The 11020-nt window shown below is 42.2% G+C and overlaps 1 protein-coding gene across 1 annotated transcript; it reads right to left on the bottom strand.

The window, feature by feature from the left end:
• Positions 1–880: 880 nt before the first annotated feature.
• LOC126999407 (mitoferrin-1-like) lies at positions 881–10306 on the bottom strand. The gene is made up of 4 exons (XM_050861987.1): positions 9875–10306; positions 5917–6139; positions 5693–5749; positions 881–5591 (listed from the first exon to the last, which is right to left on the bottom strand). Exons 1-4 carry the CDS (start codon positions 9989–9991, stop codon positions 4867–4869), a joined length of 1122 nt encoding a protein of 373 aa, XP_050717944.1. The 5' UTR covers positions 9992–10306; the 3' UTR covers positions 881–4866.
• Positions 10307–11020: the final 714 nt, after the last annotated feature.

The following is an 11020-nucleotide window of genomic DNA, read 5'->3' as shown; positions in this document are numbered from 1 at the left end:
GCCCAAAGACACTATATAAGACGTTAGAGATCTATTGAGGAAGGAGAAGAGGAAGAAAAAGAAGAAATAGGACACAGCAATGAAGGGACGAGCAAGTGTAATGAGTATAAAGTTAATCAGCCTCTGAATTAAGCACCTGGCAGCATCACGCAAAGGTAACACGATATTGGACAGTGCGGTAAAATAACAGGCTTTCTGAAATTTGATCCTACCCAGACACTTTCTTTTTATATATATCTGCATAATGTGTTCTATTCATCCTCTATCCTCTGCATAAGTGTAAACCCATATCAAAGAGGAGACACATGCGCCATATCGCTTTTATCTAATATTGGAAAATGTTACTAATTTTTCCTTATATTTTTCCCTCATTTAAGGTATAATTTTAAGTGAGTCATTGCCTATTATATGTATACACAGTGAAATTGGTTAAGCAAGGTATATGAAGTGAAATTCATCGAGCGAAGTATACAGTGAAATTCCTTGAGCAAAGTATGCTCAGTGAAATTCGTCCGGCAAAGTATACTCAGTGAAATTCGTCCAGCAAAGGGGACGGGTATTAATTGATATTATAGCCAGCACCTGCACCATCACCACCACCAGGAGCAGATCGACCTTTCCTAGGCAGTCTGCAGGAATGGGCAGCCTTGATGGCATTGATCAGTAGTGCAATATTTATTTAATTCAATAAATACCTTAACAGGCACTATCGGTTATGAGCTCTTCTGGGCACTGCGGAACAAGCGACAGAGGAGATTTCTTTAATCTGTTTTTTATATAAGAATGGCACTAATTATAAAGAACAGTTTAAGTTGGTTGTGTTTTCTAAGACATCTAAGAACTCAGGAACAAGACTGGGAAGATTGAATGAAAATACAAGTTACTAGAAAATGTAAATATATTTCATTTAAATAATCTTTATGTACATCTGAGATTAACAACAATACTGGAAAAGATTAAACCTCCCTGGGCTTGAAGCTTCTCCAAGGGTATTGAAGAATCCTGTCTGTATACTGTCCAGCAGCCTGCACGTTACGTCAATAATGCAACGACCAATTGATTACCTGATACACTTATGCAACGATGACTGATTGCAATCATTCCCTCTCATCAATACAGCAGTTAAGGACCCCAAATCATGCAAGCCTTAAATTCAACTTACTAACAATGATTGGTCTTAATTACACCACAAGCAAGCCTAAGAATTGTCAGACTTGGAATCCATCTTGCTGAGTGATGATCTTCCTACTTCACCCATGGGGGGTTTACACCTTTCAAAAACCATTGAGCTTTAGGGCAAGGCTGAGGGCAGTATACAGACACACCATACTGCTGCTGGCCTGCCTGTGATGGTATTCAGGCACTGACAGATGATAACAGTTCCTGGCAGGCCAGTCAGTTGTTTTCATAACCCAAGTGTTCCCTATTAAAATAGTTACACTGCAATTCATATAAAATGCCTTCACATACAGGCAGTAGACAGCAAGGGAAACAAGACTGCAAAAAATCAAATGGACTAAATCTGAAAGCAATAGGTATTTAGTGGCAGACAAAAATTCTTAATTGAATGTGAATGTGAAATTGACCTTTGGTGCAAGAAAAAGGAATGCTTTACACTATGAAATCACTGTGTTCTCTTGCTGCCTATGTTTGGCTTGATCTTTCAGGCCACTCTTAAGAGTAATCATGTGGAGAAGGCATATACTACTTGCCAACTTCATAAAACTGCATCTTGGATAAACATTTTACAGAATTGCAGATGGATTACTACCACCTTCACTGTACTGCTAAGAAAGGAAGGGGAACGCAAAAGATTATGTCTAACCCCCAACACTGGAGGTATGATTACAGATTACAATAACCCTTCAGAAACATGTTTTTTCTAGACACAGATTGTGCATGATGTTACTGTCCATCAGGAAATGCGGAACTTATCACTTTGAATTCTCAAAGTTAAGGAGACACTCACTGGTGTTGGCCAGTGAGCAGCACCTGTACAGCTTGTAGTGAATACAATTGTAACAAATCAATGAGGACTTGCTAAATGTTTTAAAGACTCTTACTATTGTCATACATTAATACAAGTGATTCCGATAAAGTAAAATGAGAAGCATTTCGTTACACAACGATAGCAGTTACTTAATATGTATATTCTTGTATTATATATAGTATATATATATATCCTTGTATTCCATCCAAGACAAAGTTGAAGCCCTCAACTCGTAGCTGTAACTGACCATAATTTAACACACTGGCAAGATTAAACGAACCAAATAAGATTTACTGGCAAGAATCAGGAGTAAATGTTGCTAAAATGCATGAGGCCTTCATTGTAAGACACATTAATGGACAGTGCAACTTAATCCTTCTGTGACATTACTTTGGATATTTTTGTTCTCAATAGTGCTACCGCTACCATGCTGAATGCTGAAGCAATAAAATACATAAAAATAGTAATGCTGTGCTAAACCCAACCCCAGCAATTATAGGTGCAGGATAAATATGGCAAGAATTGTTCAACATGAGCCTTGGATCACCATACCATAAGAGGTTTAATCATTTCTTAGTATTACTTGACATAAACATCTAAAAACAAGTGTTGACATGTTAACTGACATCAAGCAAGTCAACGTATCACAACTGGTGAGGCAACAGGCTCTCCAGCAGACTACAAAGCGGTGAAAATGCTGGAGACCGTCACAAATTCTTGCAATAACAACAGGTCTCACTTGCAATTATCACAATTACAGCACCTCCTGGAAACTCACTAAGGCTGTTGCCCCCACAACCAGCACTTATAAAAATATGTACATAAAAACATGTACATCATGGAAACTATGAATCTCTGTTTTTATTAGGTAGACAGGATCACAATCTGTTAAAACTTGTATGTTTCCATCCATTTGGTTGCTCCCACACATGCACACGTGATCTCACTGTTCCAGGACAAACTTTCATTCTGCTCAAGCAGACTGCTGGAATCACATAATTCTGACAGGAAAGTAACACATTCACTGGTACATTACTGGATCTACCGTCTTGAATCATGGCCTAGTCAATCCTTCAGTAAGCAGTGCTTGCTTTCAAAGCGTCGATGATGTGAGGTTCCCTTTGTTGAGACATTGACTAGAATGCATCCAAGAGAGTAATCTTCTTCACATACTCCTGCATATTAAATCATATTCTACAACTGCACAGTCAAATTCCTTATATCTACACATTACTTAGCTGCAAATGTTGATTTCTGAGTATTAGGCTTAAATATTACTTTACTGAAAATATATTTCTATGCTGATATTTCTATATATCTAAAATTTTGTTACCCTCATACACTTACTTTTAAACAATTTAAAAAATCAAACAAGTACAATTTTGAGCATAGGTTGAAATAAGATGCAAAATAAATTCAATCCACTAAAACTCCCTAGTGTCCAGGTAGTTACAACCTGACCCACAGCAAGAAGGGTGCAAACAGGTTATCCTCAGGCTGCTACCACCCACAGAATGGCAGGGATGCTACAACAGGAAGCATTATGGGGATACACATCTCTTGAGGGACTAACAACAAGGCAGAGAATGAGCCTACAGCTAGATCAGGTGAGGTGTGCTGGCGCCTGGCTGTCAAGCACATCTTTAGTCAATCCATCTTCCTTACTCATTTATGAGAACTTGAAATCGGACAAGCCCGATGCCGGTGACAACTTCCAGCACGTGTGGAGCATGAGAATCACTAACACTGCCAAGGGAAGGGAAATGGAAAACCCTCACTGTGATGCAATGACTACCACAGCAATAATAACAAGAGAAATGACAGTGACAATATCCTACTACTACTCAAAGGTGACATTGTAGTTTTTAAAGCAGCCCACATGTCTGTCCAGCAGTTACCAACACTGGACAGGTGCATGTGGTTGTGTGGAATGCAAGATTGTCTGCTACTAAGATATAATGTTTAAAGACAATTAAAGCAGATATAAGTGCCTTGAATGATACACAAAAAAATATGGTGTATTGGAAGACTGTTGGATGGACTCAAGGCATTCTACTCAACACATTAAGTAATAATATTAATGAAAACTTTGAAGCAAGTGACCGGGGATTATAATGATGCTGCAGGCTATGTACACCACCACTATACAAACAGGCTGATATGATGTTAAATGAAAGGAATTGCAATACAGAAAATGGAAAAGTAGAAAAGAAGTTGAATATTAATTTGCTGTTCATTTATACCGAACATTTTTAAAAGCATGGGGAGTCCTAGCTCTGGTAAGTGTAAAGTTGCTGTTAGCCAATGCAGTGCTGGGTCACTCCATTAGCAATGACTCAACAGGAAACCCACCCCAAGGCTGCTTGCTCTCAGCACCATGACATGGGAGGGAGAAGTGGAAAGCTGTGGGCCACACACTAGATATACTTGCACTTTGCATGGGAGTAACTGAGCAAGACCTACAAAGTTAGCCCACACTCATGTACCTCATTGCTGCCTAAATACATAGGAAATTGAAGCTGTCAACAGGAACTTAAATGCATAGAATAAGAGAGGATATGACAATGATGATGGAGAAGGTGATGATAACAATGATAAGAATCATTAATACTGATTATGAAGTGAGAGAGATGAGTATTCTCATATTTTTCCTGGTAATGTAACAATGGCATTAGCATAAATTCACCCACCATTCTTGTCTCCTGAAAAATGTGTAGATAAAAGCTTTGACTGCAGCGGGCAGAACATCATCACCAAGTAGGTAGTCAAGAAGTCACACAACTCCCTCCTCAAATGATATTCAACTGAAGGCACAATCTGGACATTCAACAAAAGATTAAAACAAGTGTCTTTAGTTTTCTACACACCACTTATTGCTATTTGCTGAGGAAGTTGTCGTCTGCAGCGGCACAACTTGCTGTCAGGCCCGGCATGTGGAGACTCCGTAACCTTTCAACAGTTTTGTTTGTGGTGGAGCCGAGAATGATGCGCTTCTCCTTCCCGTCGCTCGTGTTTGTACTGGAGGAGTCAACGTCACTTCTGGTTTCCCTAACAACACTGTCTTTCCTCAGATCACTGTCCCAGTGTGGTGGTGGACTGTCACTTTTGTTGGCCTTTGACAAATGGTGCTTGAACAACTCGTAAATGCTCCAGGAGATTGCAGTGCCGGGCATTTGATAAAGAACGCGTGCATGTATGCCTTTGAAGAAGCCTGGGATGCCATTCATCAGGTATATGGTCCTAAGAGCACCTGTTATTCCCACCACTCGAGACTGCTGCAGCTGGAGGAGAGCAGAGGACTCCTGGGTGTTGAGAACGGTCTTGCACATGTCCAAGGGCGTTGTGAAGGCAGAGGCCACGGCCCCTGCTGCCGCTCCGGCAACTATGTGTGCCTTGGGGTTGTACTCTCTCTTCTTGTTTAGGATGTTCTGGAACTTTTCGTAAGTTGCTATGTGGATGGCATGGAAAGGGAGGTTCATGGCCATCTGTGTGGTGAAGGACCGGTAGAACACCTTGATGCCCTCTGCTTTGTACAGCTTCCGTATGCAGTCAAAGCAGGAAGAATAGGGACTGTTGTACATCTGCATCCGTTGTTTAACAACTGGAAGGAGCATCTGAATTAGTCACAGGGCTCAAACATTTTACTGAGATGAAGCATTATACAACAGCAGCATTATTGTTACAAGCAGAGAGGGGACCCACCATCAGCAGGAACCATGACAGCGTCGTGTAGGATGGTCGCTCCACAGCCAGCACCAGCTGCACAACACAAAACACTTTATTAAAACTGAAGTAATAATGAAACTCCAACACCAAAATATTAACATAAATCTATTACAACACATATCATTAATCTTCTGGTAAACGTATGGAGATTGATTATATATCATGATTTTCACAAGCAGTGCACAATGGGTAACACTTACCGTTAACTATATGGTTCTGAAATGAATTCTTTGAGCTAAATGTTGACTTGATCACTTCGTAAGCAGAGAAGTAAAAAGCATGTGCAGGTCCTGCCCCAATAATGACGGCACTCACGCCCCCAAGCGGCCGCATGATACCCTCAGCGCTCACCATCTTCACCAGACCCTCTCGGATGGTCCGGTACGAGGCCTCAGGGGATGGTGCCAAACTCTGCATTCGAGTCTGGTGGTGAAGAAAAAAATCACTCACCTTATGAATATAGTACTGTCAAGGCACTAGTGTAGATTACTGACTGTGCCTCCTGTCCCAGAGTACACACTACACACCAACACTAGTTCAGACCTCACAACCCCATGAAGTATTACTGTAAGGAGGACGCTTTCCCTTTCCTATCCCAGACTACACTCTACAAGAACACTTCTCCTGACCCCACAGTCCCACAAGGCACTACTATAATGAGTGCCATTTGCCCCTCCTATCCCAGGGCACAAACCACACAAATAATATAGCCCAGGAGCTCACATGGTGAAGGCCACATGCCAGGTGGCACTGTGCCATTGGGGGGTGGGGGGCACCGCTAACTGAAAAGTTAGTTTCGGTAGCTGGTAATCCACTAACTAAAAATTTAACTTCACTTGCGCTAAATCGCTAAACTAATAAAGAAATAGTGGAAGCTAACGCTACCCGCTAACTTTTCTTTATATGGATTTAGCTCCACTTTAGTATTTTAGCTCTAAAACCCTTAAAAACAGACCTGGTGACCTGAAATTTCAATATGTTGTAGCTTAGACATAGAGCTTTCCAGAAATGTATACCATGCCAAAATCAGATGATGATAAAGGTGTACACAAATTAAATTCCACATACACTTTATTTATGCCTATATGAACTTCCAATAACAGTGCAGAAAGACAAAATCTGATAAGATATCTGATGACACTACACAGGACTGCTCCCTCACATAGTTGGGGATAGTGGATCAATTTAGATACATAATTGTGATTTACCCAAAAGTGGCTCAACTGGTGTTGTGTCTGCCCAAAATGGACAAGAACAAACCTGTATAAACTTTAAGTGGACTTAAAGTTAGCGGAGGAGGAACTACGTTTAGAGGAAGCTAATTGGTCTGCTAACTTTTTCCAAAGTTAGCGAAAACGCTAATCAGCAAACGAAAAAAATAGCTTCGCTAATTAGCGGAACCGTGTCCACCACTGCTGATTTGCAAGAGTTGGGTGATCTACCTCAACCAACCCTGGAGCCACACCCACAGGGGCTTTGACCACGGCACAATGGGAAGACAGACAATGGTGAATAAATCCCCAACAAGGCCTAACCATCAGGAAAAGATCAGCCCATGTAAAGTTGCTCCTGATTGTGTGGCAATTGATTTACTGTCATGCTCCCCAATGGCCACATCATCAGGATGTTAACATGCCTGAGCTGGTGCTAATGGAGGAAACAAGCATTCCTCTCTCATGTCCAGCACAACAACACTTTTGCCACAATGTCTTCTCCGCTTGTAATCATTCTTATTTTCACTGTATGCATCAGTTTCATAGTGTCTAGCCTGTTTAGTCTTTCTCTGAACTTAACTTTAATTAAGAAACTAGTTAAAATGGTTGCTCCATCACTATAACCTTTTTCATTCCACTGTACCCAAACCCATGAATCTAACACTAGGTACCACCAACTTACAACTTTCAAAATCATATCACTGGTTAAAGTAAATGCGACAAAATTATAAACTGACATGCCACTGCTAACTGAACTCAAAAATAAAAGAAAATAATGAGTCAGACAACATTAACTAGAAGCAGATTTCAAAACCAGCTACTGTTTGAGTCAACAACCAGCTGCACTCTGCCAGGGAAAGCCATCTAAGAACAACACAACCAAGGACGAGCAGCACAGAGGCGAGTGAAGGGTGTAATGTCAACAAGAGGGATTAGAGTCATGACAATGGACGGCTGACACACAAAGACCAAGAACTCCGTAATCCATGCGTTAAGCCTCCCAGCCTGTGCGTCCTACAACCACCTCATCTAATACCATATAACCTGGGCTACACTTTTCACCTTTCTTAACCTTTTTTTAGCTCATCACTCACCTGTCATCCTACCTATTCAAATCAACCAAACACAGCTGGCCTATCTTGTCTTAACCTTTTTTAAGCTCATCGCTCACCTGTCAACCTACCTGTTCAAATCAACCAAACACAGCTGGCCTATCTTGTCCTCTAAAAATGGGTGTCACAATAAGCCACTCCTCCTTTTCACATATGGTGCATGTAACTACAACTACCAGCCCACAAACATAGTTCCATGCCTGATTACAGTAGCTGAAGGGCCAAAATGTTGACATCAACCATTACTAGTCCACTGCAAAACAAGGGCCTTTCCCAATGTTTTCCACCTCCCTTTGCCTGATGTTTGTGTACACCCTCCTGCTCTGACACATGCTCTACTTTCACCTCTCCACCTTGTCTTCTGCTGCCCTGACTTCCACAGTATCTGGGTTGTGACTGTTTAACATTTATGGGGAGGCAGTGGCTGAGTGGTTAGCGTGTGGGCCCCACATTCACCACATGCTGGACGACGTGGGTTCGAATCTGCTGCTACCACCTAGGATTTTTCAGTCACTGCCGAGTGGCCTAAGACTACCCACATACTGTCCTGAAGACCACCCATCAACCCGGACTCTAGAGGAAACTGTCTAAGTGAATCAAGAATGAGCTCCAGGGGGCAGCATGAGCCAAGAAAAGATGGCGCCACTATAAAACACACACACACACACACACACACAAAAAAAAAAAATCATTTTCTTAATTCATCTTTAAATCTACTTTCACTCTCTATGAAGTTCCTTGACCATTTTTCGGAAGTTTCCTCAAAATCACCCGACAAGACTGTGTTATCTGCAAATCTAAGGATGTTAATATATCCATCTCACCTATCACTTCCAAACTCATTCACTTTTCTACTCAGGTGATAACATTCTTAGATAAAAGCAAGCCGGTCATTTCACTGTAGTACTCTAAAAGCCCTGGGCGTACTGTAGTGGAATAACCATATTACGCTCCATGTACCCGTCAACCACTCACAAACACAATAACAAACTGAACAGTCTGCAGTGGAACAACCAAAATAACACACAACATTCCCTGCCTGGATGACAATAAACAGTGACCTACATTTACCCTTCCTCCTCTTTGGATAACAGTAAAAAAAAAAAAAAATAGTAGTTACCCTACCTCTGTCCCTCCACTTATATAATCTTCTATACTGTCACGTCTTCTTTCTACTTCTCTCATTGCTTTCACTTCCTCAGCATCTCAGGTGTTTGGGGGCAGCTGAACAGGCGGGTTATAATATCCACACTCCTCCCTCTCAACCTGATTCGTCATTTAAAATAGTAAAAATAATAATAATAATAATAACATAACATTCTGCGGTGGAACAAGTAAACTAACACACCTCACTCCCTCCCCTGGTAAAAATAAAACATGGATTATACGAGTAACCCTTCACACAGTAGTTATAAGCCGCTACCAGACATATCCCCTGGTTAAAGCCTACCATCTGGGCCTCTTTCCGTCTAGCTCCTGCAGAAGGGAACGACGTACGGCGGGGCGGCGGGTCTGAGCGGCGGGGTGTGTCGGGGGTGTGGCGGGGCGGGGCGGGGTGGATAACATACACACATACACACCAACACACATCCCTAAACCCAAATCCAAGTATCCCTGAACCCTTAAAACCCTCCAGGAACCCTCCACATGCCTTCCCGACGGTGTTGTTAGGGAGGGTGGTGGCGCCATAACCCAAGACCTTAATGTTAGTGTGACCGTTTTAACCTCACATAGCCGTCCCTAGTAATCCTTAAGGTACACAAATCAACATGCCAGTCCCCCAGGTACCCTAAAACACCTGGTAGCCTTTAGGGGTCCCCCAGTATGCTCACCTTCACGGAATCAATGGGATACATTACGCAATGCTCCATGATTCCTGCCACTGCTCCGGCGGTCATGTGTACCCCCACGTCTGAGGTCGGCAGGCTCTCGTACTCGTCGAATTCCATGTTTTCGTGTCCCGGTCGTTCAGTTTTCGTATGTGTCACTTACTCCTAAGGTTCGGTTCGTGTTGTGAAAAGAGAAAGTGAGGGTAGGGGGCCGCCGACCTTCCTCACTTGACGGCCACAAGCAGACTGACCATCTTATCGCTGTACGGGGTTTCATATCCATTGTTGCCATCCACTATTATGGCGTTTGGTTGGGTATTATGTTTACGTAAATGGTTTTGGTGGTGAAAGAAGTATTATTCGACTAGGCGTTGGTCTCCTAGCTCAGTTATAAGGAAATGTGGATGGCGCAGACTCGTGGCGGTGTGTGGTTGATCTGTTTCCACACCACATGACGTGTCCTGAAAAACAAAAGGAAATATTGAATCATAAAACCAACTATGCTGTACTTCTAAACAGATACCACTAACGGCTCTAACATATAAGTGGCATAGTGACAAAGCTCTATACTAAAAATCCATGATCGATGAAACAGACGGCGCTCCCGCCATCACGGCCTGCTTCTGCAAGACTTCACTTCGCTCCTATCTCACATGACAAACCTATTTACAAGGAAACTACACCAGAAATAGTAGACAGCGGCTCATAGGGTACCCAAAACCATATAAGATACCTCCCCTAGTATGAAATATGGTTGAAATCTGTGGAGGGGCCATTTTAGTTGTTATTTTTGGTCTGGTGTGGTATAGCGACACGTGCCAACCACCCTTCTCATTGCTCCCTTCCCCCAGCAGACATGGAGAGATTTGAGGTCTTACAGCGCACTCATTTATCAAGTACGGGAACTTCTCGTAAAAAAAATAGCCTCCGACAAGTCATGGTGATAGCGGTTTGCGCGGCATGCACCCACAAGCACCTTTCACATGTGCCTGCAGTGGGGTCCAACCTATCCTATCTTCTCCCTCCGCTCTCTGTTCTGTCCTAAAATTCCCTTTCTATCCTCTCCTCTTTATCTTTTCCTCTTCTTCCTTCTCCTTTCTCCTTTAATTCACTCTATCTCCTCTCTCCTCCAACCCTATCATTACTTTC

Source organism: Eriocheir sinensis, chromosome 16 (genome assembly GCF_024679095.1).
Source record: "Eriocheir sinensis breed Jianghai 21 chromosome 16, ASM2467909v1, whole genome shotgun sequence".
Lineage (NCBI taxonomy): Eukaryota > Metazoa > Arthropoda > Malacostraca > Decapoda > Varunidae > Eriocheir > Eriocheir sinensis.
This window is presented reverse-complemented; position numbering and strand designations above follow the sequence as displayed.